The following is a 19,846-nucleotide window of genomic DNA, read 5'->3' on the forward strand; positions in this document are numbered from 1 at the left end:
GTGGATATTGGATAAAGAGAGAATCAAGCTTATCTTTGCTGTCAGCCATAATACAATATTCTCCAGAATGATCACAAAAATAATTACAGATGAGGGAGGCCAAATTGGCTCATCAAGCTTCCATAGAAACACACAATCTTCATACGAATTCACAGGCTAAAAAGTAGGCGCTTGGGTGAACAAACAAGAGAGAGCTGGTGTGTATGCAATTTTCAGTCCAAGTATTAGCAGAGAAAGGTGAAGCGATTGGTACTGCACACAATAAAATAATGAATGAGCCTGTCTGAGTAATGGTTAGTGCATTATTAGATTAAGGGGCGATGTATGCATAAGGTGCCCAGAACAATTTTCGTTCACCCCCAAAATATTTTGCTGGTGTGAAGCACATTTTGGAAATCCGGTGTTAGTTTTTCTACATTTATTAAGTTTATCAATGTTAAGTTTCTGTGAAGTAATGTACTCAACAGTGCAATAAATGTAGCAATTGGAGGTACATTTCCTCTGCTCAAAATGGAGACTGAACTGTTGTTCTTAATCAGATCATGGAACTGGAAAGAATGGTTTGGATAGCCTGCAACCTTACTTCAATGTTGATAAATTGGCCTGAATCAAGTTACTTCACTAGAAATTGCTACTCATTTATGCCATAGCATAAGAGAGGTTAGAAAGGGAGCCCTAGATTAAGTAATGCACAAGGTGCCCAGAACAATTTTTGTTCACTCCCAAAAGTATGTTGCTGCTGTGATGGGAAATGTAACACTGTTCTATACCAGCTGAACCACATTTCATTTCAATCCAGCCGCCTAAAATCTAAATTTAAAACGGCTAGAGGATTGAAATCCCATGGAACCTGTGTCGAGTTGAGCTACATTTTAATGTTTCTATGAGGTGACCCAGTGCTGCATTTGGCTTGTGTTATATGCATTTATCTATAATTGTGCAAGCAAGGAGAAGCAAAATTTTTTTAAAAAAGGAAACGCTCAAAGAAATCAGACGTTAGCTACTTATTAAGAATTGAAAATGCTGGAAATACAAAGAGAGTCATTCAGCATTTTGTTTCAAACACAATCCTTCTGTTAAGTAAGATACAATTGAAAATAATAGAGACATTAATAATAGTGCTTGATTGTTTTTCAGGGGAGGTTAAGGAGGGAACTAAAGGCCTGAATATTCTTTGCTGGTTGCTTACTGTCACAGCAGATAATGAGCAAGAGGGTAGCAACCGATAGGCAGCAGTTCCAACTCAGTGGGGAAAAATGCAACATGGTACATCAGGAGTGCTTGAAATGATGTAATATTGCCTGTCCCACACAATTGTCAAATGCGTAGATTACTGTCACGGTGTGCTGCCAACAGCCCTAAATGCACCTTAAATTGTGCTGAAGGGATCAGGTGTAAAAAGAACAATTTTAATGTGCATCTTCCTTCCAAACTCTTTCAAACTCACATTATACCAATAGCTGGAAATCTGCTCTGGATGGAACACTTCAATATCCATCACCAGGAGAGCTCCAGGAACACCACGACTGCTCGAGCTGGCCAGGTCTTGAAGGACAGAGCTGCTAGATTGGGACTCTGGCAGGTGGTGAGAGAACCAACCTGAAGGAAAAGCTTACTTGACCTTAGATTGTCAATCTACCTGTCGCAGGTCCATCTGTCCATGACAGAATTGGTAGGAGTGACAACAACACAATCCTTGAGAAGATAAATATGCGACTTTACACTGGAAGTATCCTCCATGTGATGTGTGATGCTATTACTGTGTTAAATGGGATATATTCAGATCAGACCCAGTAGCTCAGAACTGGGCATCCATGAGACACCGAGAGCCATAAGAGCAACCAAATTGAATTCTTTCACAATCTGTAAGGTCATAGCCTAGCATCTTCCTCACTCTACCAATACAATCAAGAAAAGGGGGGTGCGGTTTTAATGAATAAAGAACAGAGTCCCATTTTGGGCATGAATAGCACGGTGATTTTTGGAGAATGCAGTGTCGACAACACCCCGCTGCAAAACAGGACTTCAAATTCTATTTGCTCCGTTCTCATGATCATTAAAGGCCATTGTATATCCATGTCGTTGGTTAAATGTTGGCACAATTGACTCAGTCTGAGAAACATTGTCAGGAACAATATGGCTGACTTCTGTAGTCTTTGAATACCAGCAGATATACATTGTAGATTCAGAAGAAGCTCTCTATCATTGCATCCTTATGGGGATAAGTTGAGACATGCTGGGAGACTCAGGAAGACTGATAGTGGAGAAGAAGCCAGGAAAAGCAGTCATGTGTGCAACTTCACAGAAAAGTGCAGCATCAATTGAGAAAGAAATATTTCTACTGTAATGTTAATTGTTCCAGCAGTGATTTACGGATAGGCCGCTGCGGCATAGTATTAGCTCAATAATATCATCAATATGCTGGAGCCAAGATTTCAGTAAATCACTGGCGGCAGTTTGATATTTCTTCCAGAAACTGAGCTTGATCTCTGTAAACTATCTACGTAAGTGTTCAAAGGAAGAGGAGGAAAGCCAGTCTGAATCAATTGTCAATTCATGTTGGACATATTCCTGCAGGTTTCGTTGTATGACCTCCCACCTCAACCATTCTCAGCCTTCTCGATCTCAGCTCCAGTTCTTTTATAACTAATAACAGAATATGTTCAAAGAAAATAAAAGCAATAAAATATATTGGTGAAATAATGCTTTAATGGATATTATTGAACTCTGGGGCGAAATTCTCCGGTATCGGCGCGATGTCCACCAACTGGCGCCCAAAACGGCGCAAATCAGTCGGGCATCGTGCCGCCCCAAAGGTGTGGAATGCTCTGCATCTTGGGGGACCGAGCCCTAACCTTAAGGGGCTAGGCCCGCGCCGGATGAATTTCCACCCCGCCAGCTGGCGGAAAAGGCCTTTGGTGCCCCGCCAGCTGGCGCGGAAATGACATCTCCGGGCGGCGCATGCGCGGGAGCGTTAGCGGCCGCTGACGGCATTCCCGCGCATGCGCAGTGGAGGAGTCTCTTCCGCCTCCGCCATAGTGGCGACGGTGGGCCCCGATCGTGGGCCAGGCCACCGTGGGGGCATCCCCCGGGGCCAGATCACCCGCGCCCCCCCCCAGGACCCCGGAGCCTGCCCGTGCCGCCTTGTCCCGCCGGAAGGTAGGTGGTTTAATCTACGCCGGAGGGACAGGCATTTTAACAGCGGGACTTCGCCCCATCTGGGCCGGAGAATCGCGGAGGGGGGGGGGGGCCCGTCAACCGGCGCGGCGCGATTCCCGCCCCCGCCGAATATCCGGTGCCGGCTAATTCGGCAACCGGCGGGGGCGGGATTCACGTCAGCCCCCGGCGATTCTCCGACCCGGCGGGGGGTCGGAGAATCTCGCCCCAGATGCTATTCTGTACCTTGTCTGATCTTCCTTTACATTGAAGTCAGTAATGGAGGGCTTACCAACGTATGCAAATCCAAATTTTATAATACAAGCAGAATCCTGGTGTTATTTTAGTTCCTTAAACCAGCCAAAATATCAATGGTTTGATGGTTGGTAGCTGAGCCCAGCCTGCCCACTGAGGATCAAGGACAGAATTGCCAAATTGAAAGGGAAAGCACCTGGAGACTAAGAATTTGAAACTTTTGCTGAACGCCTCAGTTGCATGGTCTAAAACCTTCTTTGATTTCCATATTGAGTATAATGGACAGATTATTTGAAAATCCTTGCCAGAATTAATTACTTGCCTTCTGTGAGAGCAAGTGTGGATGGTAGGCGTAGGAACTATTTTTGCATCCCAATTGTGAGGGCAAAGGAACATCACTTGCAGCATCAGCAAAGTGGGCATGTTGGCAGTGCAGCAGGGCACAGGGTTTGTCTACATGTGGTGTTTACCAAGCTCACTGAAGATTAATATGTAAGAAGGCTCTGATTCTCTCAGCAGACAGTGCAGAGCTGTGCAAGTTTCAACAAGAGAATCTTTTAAAGTTTTTATTCCAACTTGTCACTCTCTGTTCCAGGCTCTTTGCAGACAGCAATGAGCAGCATGGGGTGCATGCTAGCTATTCAATTGCATACGCTGTCATTAAAGAATAAGTGGATGCTCTGTTTAATAAGGCAAGCCAAATATCAAGTTCTCCTTAAATACGTAAGTCAACATGACAGAGCAGTGAGATTTGCAAAAGTTACTCGGTCGCTATAAGTCCAGGCTGCTTTTCACTGCCCTCATGTGCTGAGTAAGGCACTATCACATGAGCCACCATCTGTTATGAACAGGATGGAGCGCCACTCTCTCTCTCTCTGTGCAGCTGGTCTTGGGCCATCATTGATGTAGGTGCGAACATGGTTCCCTGCATTCATGCTGCACCATTCCAACATCTAAGCACTTTTTGAGTAAATGCTGTAGGCAAAGGATGACCATTATAGGACAAGAGCTATCTGTTATTAACCTGATTGATTAATGACCATTGAGCCGCAACAAATTTTAGTTGAAAGGCACTTCAATAATCATCGAAGCATATAGGGCGATAATGGAACGGACCATTGGTGTGCTGAAAGAGGAATTCAGATGCCTGGAGAAAGTACTGACTCCATCAGGCCTCATGTAATCATAGTTGTCTGCAAAACTGTATTGCATAACCTGGTCTTGCAATCGGACCAAGACATCAAAGCTGCTGTATTTGAGGAGGAATCCTCATCAGAATGACTCCTCCTCCAGTGCTTCTTTTGAACCTTCTGTAGAATGAGGAGAATCTAGTGTAGGGATCAATGTCACTATGGCAGTGACAGCTAATGAAACAGTGGATTACTACCAACCATACTTCAACAACCCTCTCTATATTGAGATGTATTTTATGCGCTATCCTCACAGTGTTGGCGATCCTTTAATAATAATAATCTTTGTTAGTGTCACAAGTAGGCTTACATTAACACTACAATAAAGTTACTGTGAAAATCCCTTAGTCACCACACTCCGGTGCATGTTTGGGTACTGTGGTGGTATGTATTAGGGGTAATATGGTACTTGTGAAGCCGAGAGGCTATTGGCTGACAGGTCTTGGGTCCTGGTTGGGTCTGCCGACTTCTGGCTCCGCGATGAAGGCGGAGTATAAGAGCTCGAGTTCTCCCAGCAGCCGCATTCTGTAACTGAGCTGCTGGGGAACAAGTCTTGTTTAATAAAGCCTCGATAGACTTCATCACTTCTCGACTTGTGTAAGTCATTGTGCGCTACAGGTACACAGAGGGAGAATTCAGAATGTCCAATTCGATTAACAAGCACGTCTTTCAGGACTCTGGGGCCGGGGGGTGGGGGGGGGGGGGGACCAGAGCACCCGGTGGAAAACCCACACAGAAACATGGAAAATGTGCAGACTTCGCACAGACAGTGACCCAAGCCGGGAATCAAACCCGGTTTCCTGGTGCTGTGAAGCACCAGTGTTAACCACTGTGCTACTGTGCTGCCCTTTTTGTCACCATCCTTCCAAGCAAAGGTAATTTTGCATTGGGCCAAAACTCCTCATAATTTAAAAATTATTTCCATAATCTCTTAACTTTATTTGCCCCAGTGGAATTAGATGTAATATGATAAAGGAAGTTGATGGGCGCAGTTAGTTTCATTTTAAAGGTGCTCACTGCCTGTCTTTTCTAGTAAAGCGAAGTTGTCTGATGTAAGTAGGATCCCAATTGCCATTGTTAGTCTGAGCACCTTGCAGGTTTGATCAGTTTCACAGGAAATGAAACCAAAGAGCACACTCAACCTAAGTATCAAACTTAGTGCTCTTCTGGGACCCGACAAACTAATCTGGGCTACCGTCACCTTGGGTGCACCCCTACCCCACTCTGCCTCCTGATTACGACATCCACCTCTCCCCACAACCAACCTACCTAACTGGTGAACGTCAAATGTCTTGAGGCCTCTTGCTGCTTGGGGCAAGCTTCATCAGGATGCCTGAATGGCATTTGGCAGGCTACAAGGCAAAATGATCCCCATTATGAGAAGAACACACTTCAGCGGCTCAGTTATGAAAATTCTCAAAGGGGGGTGTGGAGGGGGGTGCAGAGAATCCCACCCATCATCAGTGAACAAAAAAGGATTTATTTTGTGATCTTCAAGAGCAACAGGGCATTTGCAGTCAGCTCCTAGGGCAGCACGGTAGCACAGTGGTTAGCACTGTGGCTTCACAGCGCCAGGGTCTCAGGTTCGATTCCCGGCTAGGTCACTGTCTGTGTGGAGTCTGCACGTTCTCCCCATGTCCACGCAGGTTTCCTCCGGGTGCTCCGGTTTCCTCCCACTAGTCCTGAAAGACGTGCTGTTAGGTAATTTGGACATTCTAAATTCTCCCTCTGTGTACCCGAACAGGCGCCGGAATGTGGCAGCTAGGGGATTTTCACAGTAACGTCATTGCAGTGTAAGCCTACTTGTGACAATAAAGATTATTATTATTATAATTATTATAATACTGCCTAGCAGTACTTCTCCTCCCGGGAATGATTCTCCACTCTGAGTCCCGATTGGTCATTAAGGCCAGGTGACCTACACTCTGCTATGTTGCTCTTAACGGGATAATCACCACATCAACCAAAATATACACAGAACTTCAGGTGTTTTACCACCAATGCCCTGTACATTGTAACAAGATGTCACGACTTTTATACTCCATTGTCCTTGTAATAAAGACAACATGCCATTTGCCTCCTGAAATGCTTGCTTTATCTGCATGCTAACCTTTTGTGATTCATGTACAAGGATCCATCCCTCTGTACTCAGCATTTTGCTGCCTCTCTCCATTTCAACAATTTTCTCCTATTCAGCTTTGCAATTATTTTAAACCTGGATAAGAATGCAGCCATACTCAAGCTTTAAAAACTCAAGTTTTTTTTATCCTTTTCATCATTGATGCTCCTTTAAAAGTGATTAATTCTTGGTCCATGAGCACTGGCGGATGAGATTTGGTCATTTTTAATGTTTTCATGCGATTGAGTGAAATGCCAGACCACTTCTGGGGGCAATTGAGAGTCATATTGGTATGGAACTGAAGTCACCTATAAACCAGACTGGAAGAGGATGACAGATTTCCATCTTTAAATGACATTGGTGAATCAGTTTTTACTTCCTTGAAAGTTTTATGGGCAATATTTATGTTCTTAATTTTTCAAACTGAATTCAATTTCTGAAACTGTCAGAATTAGATTGAACTCATATTCTCTGGATTATTAATCCAGATCTCTGGACTACCAGTAATAAATACATTACGCGACTAAATCCCTACAGAGTTTTGTTCTGCCCTGTGGACTTTGGTTTATCACCTCCATTTAAAAATGAATTAGGCTCTAATTAAGGAACATTATTTGGTGCAACTTTAAATTTTGCAATATATCCCATTAATTTCTACATAGCATGATTTGCTGTTGCATTTTTGCATAATATTCCCAGCAACAGTGAAACTAATAGTTTCTGATCAATAACAAATCATTTTTAACAGCAACCATCGCTGCTTTTCAAGGGTGGATCTATATGCCTTCTGTTTTAACACGTGTTGTTTCTTAATTTCTTTTCTCAAGGATTTAATACGACGGGACATACTTTACTACAAATGCAGAATTGACATGGACAAATATGAAATAAACGACATTATTGATGGGAGAGATGACGAATTTAATGTTAATGCCAAGAATGCCTTCAAACTTAAGAACAAGGAAACAGAGGAAGTGCACTTATTCTGTGTAAAGAAGCCAGAAGAGAAGCAAAGATGGTTACGAGCTCTTCACGAAGAGAGGAAAATGGTTCAAGAAGATGAAAAGATAGGCAAGATCATTTGTTATTTCTCCTCCCCTGTCAAAAATGCTGTGCCACATTATGTCATATTTATTGTAAGAACCATGCCAGTTTGCTAACATGCACAGAGCAGCTCTCTTTGTCACACAAATGTTGCATCGGTGAGGAAAATGGAGGATTTTGGATGGGTGGGAGCAGATTGTTCTGTTGAAGTGTGCTTTTAGATTGATAATTGAACACTGGGAAAATAGTGGGAAAGGGAAGATCCATAATACCATAAGACAAACAAGCAGAATTAGGCCATTCAGCCCATTGTGTCTTCTCTGCCATTCAATCATGGCTGATATGTTTCTCATTCCCATTCTCCTGCCTTCTCCCCATTACCCCTGACCCCCTTATTAATCAAGAACTTATCTATCTCTGTCTTAAAGACACTCAGTGATTTGGCCTCCACAACCTTCTGTGGCAAAGAGTTCCACAGATTTACCACCCTCTCTCAGTATCCTACAAGTTTCAATAAGATCCCCCCTCATCCTTCTAAATTCCAACAAGCACAGACCCAGAGTCCTCAGCCGCTCCTCATATGACAAGCTCTTCATTCCTGGGATCATTCTTGTGAACCTTCTCTGGACCCTTTCCAAGGCCAGCACATCCTTCCTTAGATCTGGGGCCCAAAACTGCTCACAGTACTCCAAATGAGGTCTGGCCGGAGCCTTATACAGCCTCAGAATTACATCCTTGCACTTGTGCTCTAGCCTTCTCGACATGAATGCTAACATTGCATTTGACTTCCTAACTGCCGACGGAACCTGCACGTTGACCTTAAGAGAATCTTGAACTAGGATTCCTAAGTCCCTTTATGCTTCTGATTTCCTAAGCATTTCCCCATTTAAAAAATCCACAACTTTCACCAGACTGCTGGTGATTATTTTTGGGTTCATTAGTAAGAAAGGACGCTTTTACTATCAAAGCAAGGAAAGTATGTGACAGAAGTTCTGTGAAAGAAGCTATCACAGGCTGGTTGTCTTCTTTGCCTTTGTCAGACATGATTAGTGACAGAAGTGTTGTACTTCTCCCATTGCTGACATGTCATCACCATAAAAGTGCCTTATAATTTTCCCCTTTTTTTAATATACGGAATGCTTGGGGTTGAATGTTGAGCACACGCACTGCTTTAACCTTAATAGAATTGTACTAGGATCTGCATATATCTGGTCCCAGCCGTAAGTCACTATAGCTGGTGTGACCCCAGTTGTGTGGACACTTGCCGTTAGACAGGTTATTGAAGGACTTGATCCCGACACTGGGGTGGGGTGGGGTGGGGGCACCTCATGGCACTTATGTCAGTATGCACCCTCTGGACAGATTTTCAACTCTTGTGTATTATCAAAATTGTTGGAACAATGCCTCGTGCCATAATGTTTGGTAACAGTCCTGAAAAGGTTGCTTTAAATGTACGAGTTTATTCAACAATAATCAATGAACTTGTGTTGCACTTATAATTGTTAAAGAACTTGAAATTATGCATTGCCTTTAACAGAAGTAGCACTTCTCAGTGCATCAGATCAATGATTTAATCAGATCTCATCATTGGATGGAGATATAGTGAAAGGGATGAATAGTGCTCACAAGTCGGCCTTGAAAGTGTGGTATGCAAAGAAAATATAAGTAGGATAATATCCCAGTGCAAAAGCAGGCATGATAACAAAAAACACACTTCAAATAGTGGGAATTCAACACTGCTGTTTATCGTTTTTTGACATAATAGTCTCTTGATAATGGTTTATTTTTTTCAACATTGGTCCTGTCTGATTCTGCATTCCTGAAGGTTTTGTCAATTATTATATGTTGATATGCACATTAACTTGGATTATTGTGTGAATAGGGAAGTCAAATTGGGAAATCAGAGGCTGTTCATTTCTGTCAGTGCTGGGGATGTGGATTTGGATGTAAATTGGACACTGAAGTGCATGTTGTAACAGAAAATACTAGGCAATCTCTTTGTCAAAGCTCTGACAAAGCGTCATCCAGACTCGAAACATTAGCTCCCTTCTCTCTCCGCAGATGCTGCCAGACCTGCTGAGATTGTCCAGTATTTTCTGTTTTTGTTTCAGATTCCAGCATCCACAGTAATTTGCTTTTATTGAAGTGCATGTTGTAACTGATGCAGTGGATTCCATACTTGCATTCATGATGAACAGTAAGAAGTCTTACAACATCAGGTTAAAGTCCAACAGTTTTTTTTCAAATCACTAGCTTTCGGAGCACAGCTCCAACATCAGGTGCCCTCCGAAAGCTAGTGATTCGAAACAAGCCTGTTGGGCTTTAACCTGGTGGTGTAAGACTTCTTACTGTGCCCACCCCAGTCAAACGCTGGCATCTCCACATCATTCATGATAAAAGCATGGCAAATTGTCCTCATTTGTCCTCATCTGACATTCACACACACATCGGGGTCATTGAATAGGAATCATGATCAAGAATTCAAGCCCAGTTTTTAAAAAAATTGATACCCTTTCCATGAAAATGACAGGCTGTGGGGTTTTTTTCTGGTGTATATGACACACCTCCAACTGGATGTTTTAAGGTCAATCTCAATTACATTGCAAACTCCTGGCCTGGATTGGAGTCTTGCTGGGCACTTGCACAGTTATGTAACACTATGCAGTTATTTTAAAGGTCTGGTTTTTTTTTTAACAAATGAGAAATTCACCTGAGCCTGAAACTCTGTGCTGGGATATGGAACCACAACTTCCTGCTTCAAGTATGCAACTGCAGATCTGCCGTTTCAACCAGCGACGCAAGGCAGTTTATTATATTCAGCAGTGAAGACATCCTCCTTACAAGACAATGTGAAATCTCTGTTGGAGGTGTTGGCAAAAATGCTGAATGCAGTGTCCAACAACCAGAAAACCTCATCTAGATGAGGGTTAGGATAAAATTCACAGCTGTGTTACCTAGCAAATCCTTACACTAAGTACAATATATGTAATCCTCAAAATACTTCCTCCGAAACCACGCATTAGGAGCCAGAATCAAACAGAGCCTCAGTGGAAAATAGTGGGAACAGGACAAGTAATGTTAAAAAGACAAGCCTTAAGGCTTTGTGACGTAACACACGGTGCATTCACAATAAAGTGGATGAATTGATCACGCAAATAGATGTAAATGGGTATGATATAGTCAGACTTATGGAGACATGGCTGCAGGCGAACCAGGAAGGGAACTGAACATCCAGGGGTATTGAGTATTTAGAAAGGATAGACAAAAAGGGAAAGCAGGTGGTGTTGTTTGCTGGATAAAGAAGAAATTAACACAATAGTGCGGAAAGATATTGGGCGAGATCCTCCATCCCGCCGCACCCGTTTTCTGGTACGCCGTGATCCTCCGTCCCAGCAGCCGGCCAGTGGGGTTTCCCATTGTGGGCACCTCCACGCTGTCGGAAAATGAGTGCGCTGCCGGCGGAGGGGAGGTTCCTGCCAATGGAGAATCGAGCCCATTAGATCCGATGGTGTGGAATCTGTATGGGTGGAGCTGAGAAACCCTAAGTGGCAAAAAACGTTAGTGGGGTTCTATGTAGACCCCCAAATTGTAGTGGTGATGTTGGTAATGGCATTAAACAGGAAATTAGAGATGCATGCAATAAGCAAACATCTGTAATTATGGGTGACTTTAATCTGCATATAGATTGGGCAAATCAAATTAGTAACAATATCTTAGAGGAGGAAATCCTGACGAGTATATGGGAGGTTTTCTGGACAAATACATTGAAGAACCAACTAGATAACAGGCCGTTTTACACTGGATATTGAGTAATGAGAAAGGAATAATTGGCAATCTAGTTGTTCGTGGCCCTTTGGGGATGAGCGACCATAATATGATTGAATTCTTCAGCAAGAGTAAGACTGAAGTAGTTGATTCTAAGACTTTGGTCCTGAATCTTAATAAAGGAAACTTCCAAAGGTTAAGATGCGTGAGTTTGCTATGATGGTTTGGGAAATATTAGTTAAAAGGAAGATGGTGGATAGGCAATGGCAAACATCAAATTGAACTGCAACAATTGTTTATTCCTGTCTGGCGCAAATATAAAATGGGAAAGGTGGCCAAACCTGAGCTTATAAGGGAAATTAGATATAGTATTAGGTCCAAGGAAGAGGCATACAAATTGGCTGGAAAAAAACAACAGACCCGAGGATTGGGAACATTTTAGAATTCAGCAAAGGAGGACAAAGGGATTGATTAAGAAGGGGAAAATAGTGGACAAAAGTAAGCTTGTGGGGAACATAAAAATTGACTGTAAAATAGGCACATGAAGAGAATAAGATTGGTGAAGACAAATGTAGGTCCCTTACAATGAGAAACCGGGGAATTTATAATGGAGAAGAAAGAAATGGTTGACTGACTAATTACATACTTTGTTTCTGTCTACACTAAGGAGGACACAAATAACATCCCAGAAATGTTGGGGACCACAGGGATTAGTGAGAGAGAGGAACTGAAGGAAATCAGCATTAGTAGGTATTGGGGACATTGATGGGATTGAAGGCTGATAAATCTCCAGGGCCTGACAACCTACATCTCAGACTATTTACAGAACTGGTCCTAGAAACAGTGGATATATTGGTGGTCATCGTCTAAGAGCCTATATACACTAGAACAGTTCCTATCGAACTGATGCAGTCCCACTATTTAAAAAAGGGAGTTAGGGAGCAAACAGAATTGTAGACCAGTTAACTTGATGTCGGTGGGGAAAATTCTAGAGTCCATTATAAACTATAATAGTAGAGCACTTGGAAAATAGAGGCAGAATCAAACAGAGTCAGCATAGATTTATGAAAGGGAAATCATGTTTGACAAATTTACTGGAATTCTTCGAGGATGTAACTAGTAGATTTGATAAGAGAGACCAGTGAGTGAGGTTTGTTTGGATTTTCAGAAGGCTTTCGACCAAGTACCACTTAAGAAATTAGTGTGTAGAATTAAAGTACATGGGATTGGGGATCGTGTATTGCGATGGATAGAAAACTGGTTGGCAGATAGGAAACAAAGAGTAGGAATAAACGGGTCTTTTTCCAAATTGGCCGGCAGTGTCTAGTGGGGTACCGGAGGGATCGGTGTTGGGACCCCAGCTATTCACAATACATATCAATAATTTAGATGAGTGAACAAAATGTAATATTTCTAAATTTGCAGATGACACAAAGCTGGCTGGGAGGGTGAGCTGTGAGGTAGATGCAGAGATGCTTCAGTGTGATTTGGACAAGCTGAGTGCGTGGCTGATGCAGTAATATAATGTGAGGTTAACCCTTTGGTAGCAAAAAGAAGAAGGTAGACTATCATCTGAACGGCTACAAATTGAGAGAGGGGAATGTGTAATGAGACCTAGGTGTCCTCATGCACCACTGTCTGAAGGTGAGCCTGCAGGTTAAGCAGGCGGTAAAGAAGGCAAATTGTATTTTGGCCTTCACAGCGAGAGGATTTGAGTAAAGGAGCAGGGATTTCATGCTGCAATTAAACAGGGTCTTGGTGAGGCCACACCTGGAATATTGTGTGCCATTTTAGTGTCTTGGACAAAACTCTCCACTTTGCGATGCCGCAAATGCAAACAGCGATTGGGCAGAGAATTGGGCGCCGGCCAAAATCAAAGTCTATACCCAACTCCGAATCGGGTGCCACGCTCCGATCCCTTGCTGGTGGCGATAATGAGGTTTCCGCCCTGTGCCAGCGGTGGCATGCAAAACTGGCATTTGCATCAATTTAAATGTGACTAGGATGTTTGGCGCACTATGCTCCAGGCCTCTGCGATGCTCTGCCCCTTTCAGGCGGAAGTCACAGGTGGCGCAGTTTACTACATGTATTTACAAATGAGGACTGAGCACGATGGCTGCTGAGGCGGAGAGAAAAGGTAAGTAAAGTTTTAAGAATCATTAAAAACTGTAGCACTTGCTAGAGGGTGGCTGCCAGGGCTGGGGGATGTAGCGGTGAGTGACTCACTGACAGCTCCGTGGATTTGTGGTGTTACCCTCGGGATTGGGGCGGCCTGGCACAGGCTGCCATTGCTGCAGTATTTGTTTTAAACGCACCTATTTGGTACAAGTTACAGGCCCCTGGCTGCTCACTCTGCTGACTGCTCACTGTGTCCTGTAAATGATCATGAGCTTCTGATCATTTGGAAGTCCACCCAGGACCCCCACCCCTGGTAACCCTCAGACCCTAGCTGACCCATCAATGGGATGGGCACGGCCAAGCTCAATCAATGGCCCACCAGGTGCTACCACTTCTCAACGCAGCCACACTGCAGGGTGAGCAGGGGAATAGCAGAGCCCGCCCCAAACAAAAGATGCATGCACTGTGGCTTTTGGCACCCTCACTGGCATATTGCCCCTCATTGCAAAGGCCTCACCAGTGACAGAAACAGCTAGCCCACTCCTCAGAACCACCAGCTGTCTCCAAGCCCTACCTACCCACCGTGCCCCTGCGACAATCCATTCTGCCCCCCTGACAGGTTGTCACAACCTGTGTGTCATACCCAGGACCAACATCACACTGCAGCTACACTCCCAGCAGACACACACTTCCCTGCCTCACCCCCATCTGTAGGACCTGCCCACATATTATGGAAATGATTGATGGGACACGGTGACCCTCTCCACTGCAAAACCAGGTACCCTGCTGGCAGGATAACATGGGGCCCACCCAATGAGGACACCCACAGTAGACACCACTGGGGTGAGAGGACAGGGGCCGCAGAGCCTATCGCTGACACAGGCTGCAACAGTCTCCGGTACCCCTGTTGACAGGGATGGGTGGTGAGGATAGAGGCTCCCTGGGCCGCTCACTGAAAGGGACAGGGTGCAGTGTGGCATGCAACATATCGGGGGCAACAGCGGAAAGATGGGGTTGCAACTCAGGGCCACCACGTAGCCCAGGATTTGGTTGGGCAAGGGAATACTTATCTTGCTAACATGTCTTCTCTTTTCCTCCCCGCAGAGAATTAATTTCAGAGTACAGTCAGGAATGCGTGCTATCCACTTGGCCACAGCTACCGTTGCGGACGCACGGAGGCTGGAGGCACAGGGCCTGCTCGGGCGGGACACTGCACACGAGGAGCCTGCCCCAGAAGAGGAGGGGGCCAGCCGGTGAGGCTCCAGTGCCAGCGGCCCGTCAGGCCAAGGGAGAGGTGCAAAGAAGGTGCCGCATGATGCCACTTGTATACCATCAGCACCTGTCCTTCGAGGAGGTGCCAGACCGCCTGTGCCACCAAAGATTTTGGCTAACCAGGGAGACCATGAGCAAGGTGATGGCGCACCTGGAACCGCAGAGGTATGGAGTGGATATCCGCTCCGGATGGGTGTCAAGATGACGGCCACCCTGAATGTTTTTGCCTCTGGGACTTTCCAGGGGCCGAGCAGGGACCTGTCTGGGAAATCGCAGACATTTGTACACAGGTACATCTGCGCTGTAACAGATACCCCATGTGCCCGGGCAATGGACTATATAAACTTCAATCTAACCAAGCCCACCAGTAAGCCCGGACAGCAGGATTAGGCAGCATCTCTGGTGTGGCTATCTAAAATGCCCAACCGCAAAGGATAATGGGAATTGTGGTCAGGCTGGGACACAGACAAGACACAGCTTGTGTGTATTGGCAAACAGCAACCCAGATCTATACAGAAACTTGCACCTGCTAGAGGTCAATCACAGATCTCCCCAGGACAATGGGACTCAGATTGAAACATAACCGTAGTAACAGACTTGGGGGCGCCTATTCACCTTATTTGGGAGTGCATACGTGCCTTGGACCATAACAACCAGGACCCGCCCAGCTCTCAAGGTACCCGCCTCTAATTGGCCAGAATCGATTAGGGTGATCAAAATCCTATCGATCCATTGGATCCCAAGTTGGGACCGCCGAAAAGAGCGCAGAAGATCAGAGTCAAGAGGAACTGCGCGAACGCTCTGTCTCTTTTGGGACCGGCCTCTGCCCCACCAACTGCAGCATATCGACCAGCCAAGTTCTCAAGGACCCGCGATCGCTACTGGAAGGACGAACCTCAGCCCAGACGTACCTGACAACTTCCAGCCGCCACACGTGCGGAACCAGATAAAGGCCTTATCTAACCTGCACAAAGCTGGTCAGTTGAAAGTTAAGTAAAGTTCATTTAAGCTGTTAGATATAGTCTAATGTGTAGTCGCGTGTAAGTTATGTTTGATAATAAACTGTAGTTGAACTAATATACTGGTTGTGTGGTCATTTGTCCAATACATGGAACGCACTCGCATCTTGTGGTTATTAATAAAGATAGAAGTCAACACTGGCATGCCCCCATCCAGGGGTGATCGATGGAACACAGGAGCACCGGCCCATCAGGAGGAGAGGAGGAGGGTGCCCTTCATCAATAGGAAGGGATTCCGTTCTCTGACTGTGCAGTTGGTGAGTGACCACCAGCTGCACATCATGCATATCTGCACCCAATATGCAGGCAGGATGCGTGACGTATACGGCCTGGTGCTCTCGTCTGTTCCCGGCACCTCCAAGGTGCTCCCTCGGATGAGGAACTGGGTCTTGAGCGACAAGGGTTACAGGCTGAAGTCTTGGCTACTGACACCTGTCCTGAGGCCCCAGACCGACGCGGAGAACTGCTATAATGACGCCCATGCAACAACCAGGAGCACCATTGAGCAGTGCACTGGCGTCCTCAAGATGCGCTTCTGATGCCTGGACCGCTTTGGTGGGAGACTCCAATATAGCCTCACAAGGTTCTCGAATTACATGTTGGCCTGCACAACATCGCACTGCAGAGGAAGGACATGCTGGAGGAGGACGAAGAACGGCAAGCCTCATCTGATGAGGCATGGAGCCAGGAATGGCACGGCAGGCAGCCCAATGTGTACTCCAGGGCCGCTGCACACGGAACAGCATCATCACCTCCAAATTTATCTACAAGGAAACCTGGTCTCTGGCAGCTCCACCTCCCTGTCCCACATCTCCATACTCCCCCTGCCCCACCCCTCTTCCAAGTGGTGTCCCCTTAGATATAGCCCCTCACATCCTCCCCTGTCCCTCCTCCCTCACTCGATCCCACCACCCCAGCACACCCACCACCTCTGAGGGTTCGACCAGCATCATTATAGAGTGTTGGCCCTGGGCAGGCAGTATCAGCAGGCCTTGTCCACAGGGCGGAGGATGAAGATGACTCGCTGTGAGATGAGCTCTGGTGCTCATCATCGTTTGACAAAGTCTCACTCCTGCCTTCAGGATCACCTTCCACTGTCTGCTTGGGTGATCTGCATATATAATGACCATTCCATCTCACGGGCCCAAATATTTTTTGGGGTGGTGTGGGGGTGGGGGAGTTGTGGGGATGGTGGGCAAGGATTTGATACTCATTGGGTAAGCTGTCTTACAAGGTACCCTCACACTTCTGGCCCCATACACTGCTGCCCCTGAGGGTGCCCAAGGTGAAATGTTCAATTGTAATGGGGACCCTAACCCATGCTATCCTCCACTCCCACACCCCACACCACCAACGTCCCATACTCCCCACCCGGTGCATCCTCTACACCCAGGTGGCGGGGGGGTGGGGTGGAGTCTCGCAGACCTTTAGAGACCCCTGGGTGGTCGGGCACTGGGAAAGGTGGTACCCTCACACTCCCGCTGACAACGGGGCACCATGCCACTGCCAATCACCCCGGCACTGCCAGGGTGCCCAGGTGCCACTGCCCAGGTGCCAAGATGCCCGTGCCAGGGATTGGACATAAGGGTGCCTGTCCTGGGGGTGAGTGGGGCTCCAGGACCCTGTAAGAGGTATGTTGGATACAGTGGAGGGTGGGGGGATGCGTGGTCGGGATGCTGAGGGGGGTGGGGGTCAAAAGATTGGGGCGGCATTTAAAAATGGAGCCCCGGTCCATGAGTCCTCTTCCTGCACTGGCAAGCTCAGCTCAGGAAATTATGTAAGTGCGGCCTCGGCGGGTCGCCGAGGCCAAAAAACCCACAAAGTGCCATTAAATAGTACTGTCCCTCTACACATGCTCAAAACAGGACTCTGTTTCCGTCCCGTTAAACCGTGCCTATAGTTTGCTAATTAATGACTCTGGTAGCTGCATCAGCCTCATTATATTTTGAAAAATTCTTTAAATACTCATCAGGTCAGGCAGTATCTGTACAGAGCGAAACAGAATTTCAGGTCTAAGACCTTTTAATAGAATTGTTCTTTCAGTGGAAAGGGGAGGATCTAGTGGTCATGGTCCATGTAGGTAACAGCAACATAGGCAGGACAAGGAAGGAGGTTCTCCATAGTCAGTATGTGGAGCTAGCCACCAAATTAAGAAGCAAAACATCAAAGGTAATAATTTCTGGATTATTACCTGAGCCACATACAAATTGGCAGAGGACAAACAAAATCAGAGAAGTTAATGCAATGCTCAAAGACTGTAACTACACGGTGGGACAGAGTATGAAAGAAGAGTTAACGGGAGCATGTCAGAAAGAGACGGTGATAATCTTGGGGGATTTTAATCTACATACAGATTGGAAAAAATCAGATGGGCAAAGATAGCATAGATGAGGAGTTCTTGGAATGTTTTCAGGATAGTTTCTTAGTACAACCCGTTCTGGAGCCAACCAGAGGGCAGGTTATACAGACTTGGTATTGTGCAATGCAATAGGATTAATTAATTGATTAATACCTTGGGTATCAGTGATCAAAATATGTTTGAAATTTACATTTGCTTTGAGAGAGAGAAGAGTGCGCCCAAGACTAGTATTTTAACCTTAATTAAGGGCAATTATAAGTACATGAAAGCAGTGCTAACTAGAGTGAACGGGCAAATGTGCTTAAGGGACAGATCAATAGAGGTTCATTGGAAGACATTTAAAGTGATATTTCAGATTACAAAATAGACCCATCCCAATGAGAAAGAAGGGGATGACCTATCATCCGTGGTTAACTGAAAAGGTTAAAGATAATATCAAACTCAAAGAAAAAGCATGGGCGCGATTCACCGCCTGGGATGGCCGAGCGGCTGCGCAAAAAATCCGAGTCCCGCCGGCGGCGTCCACGTGTAGTCGTACCCAGCGGGACCTTGGCGTGCATGCATCCGGGGGCGGCCTAGTTGGAGGGAGAGGGGGGTCCGACCCCAGGGGGGAGGGCCTCCGCTGCGGCCTGGCCTGTGATCGGGCCTACCGATCGGGCTGGGGACCTCTTTTGTTCCGCGATGGCCACTGTAGCCCTACGCCATGTTGCGTCGGGGCCGGCGCGGAGAAGGGAGCCACCGTGCATGCGCGCCAATTGCGCCGGTCCCACTGCGCATGCGCGCATTGGCGCCGGTCCCACTACGCCTGCGCAGACCCACGGCACTCATCTGATGCCGGGATCAGCAGCTGGAGTGGCCTGGGTCACTCCAGTGCCGTGCTGGCCCCCTGTAGGGGTCAGAATCGCTGATCCTGAGGGCATGTTGACACCATCGAGAAACGCAATGGCGTTTACGACGGCGTCAACACTTAGCCTCAGGATCAGAGAATCCCGCCCCATATATTTGTGCAAAGACAAGTGGCTGGTCAGAAGATTTGAGAGAAGAAAAGAATATCAAAGAATGACAAAAGATTGATAAAGAGGAAAAAACTAGAGCACAAGAGAAAGCTAGCAGTAATATAAAACTGGACAGTAAGAGTTTCTATAGGTATTTAAATAAAAAGAGTTAAGAAAGTGAGCATTGGTCTGATAGAAAGTGCCTCTGGGGGCAGCACGGTGGCGCAGTGGTAGCACTGCAGTCTCACGGTGCCAAGGTCCCAGGTTCGATCCCGGTTTGGGTCACTGTCCGTGTGGAGTTTGCACATTCTCCCCGTGTTTGCGTGGGTTTCACCCCCACAGCCCAAAGATGTGCAGGGTAGGTGGATTGCACACGCTAAATTGCCCCATAATTGGAAAAAATTAATTGGGTACTCCAAATTTACAAAAAAAAAGAAAGTGCCTCTGGAGAATTGGTAATGGAAAGCAGGGCTTGGCAGATGAATTAAGCGGCATTTTGCATCAGTCTGCACTATAGAGGACACTGTGACGGTTTTGTGAAAGGGAAATCCCAT

General features: G+C 46.0%; 1 protein-coding gene across 2 annotated transcripts in view; it reads left to right on the forward strand.

Annotated features, from left to right (window-relative positions):
• arhgef9a (Cdc42 guanine nucleotide exchange factor (GEF) 9a) overlaps positions 1-19,846 on the forward strand; it is a 276,701-nt gene that overhangs the window by 216,293 nt on the left and 40,562 nt on the right. For both annotated transcript variants that reach the window (XM_072505604.1, XM_072505605.1), the window contains exon 8: positions 7,548-7,791. In XM_072505604.1, the coding sequence (XP_072361705.1) occupies positions 7,548-7,791 (244 nt within the window). The remainder of the gene's footprint in view (positions 1-7,547; positions 7,792-19,846) is intronic.

This window comes from Scyliorhinus torazame, chromosome 5 (assembly GCF_047496885.1).
Source record: "Scyliorhinus torazame isolate Kashiwa2021f chromosome 5, sScyTor2.1, whole genome shotgun sequence".
Classification (NCBI taxonomy): domain Eukaryota; kingdom Metazoa; phylum Chordata; class Chondrichthyes; order Carcharhiniformes; family Scyliorhinidae; genus Scyliorhinus; species Scyliorhinus torazame.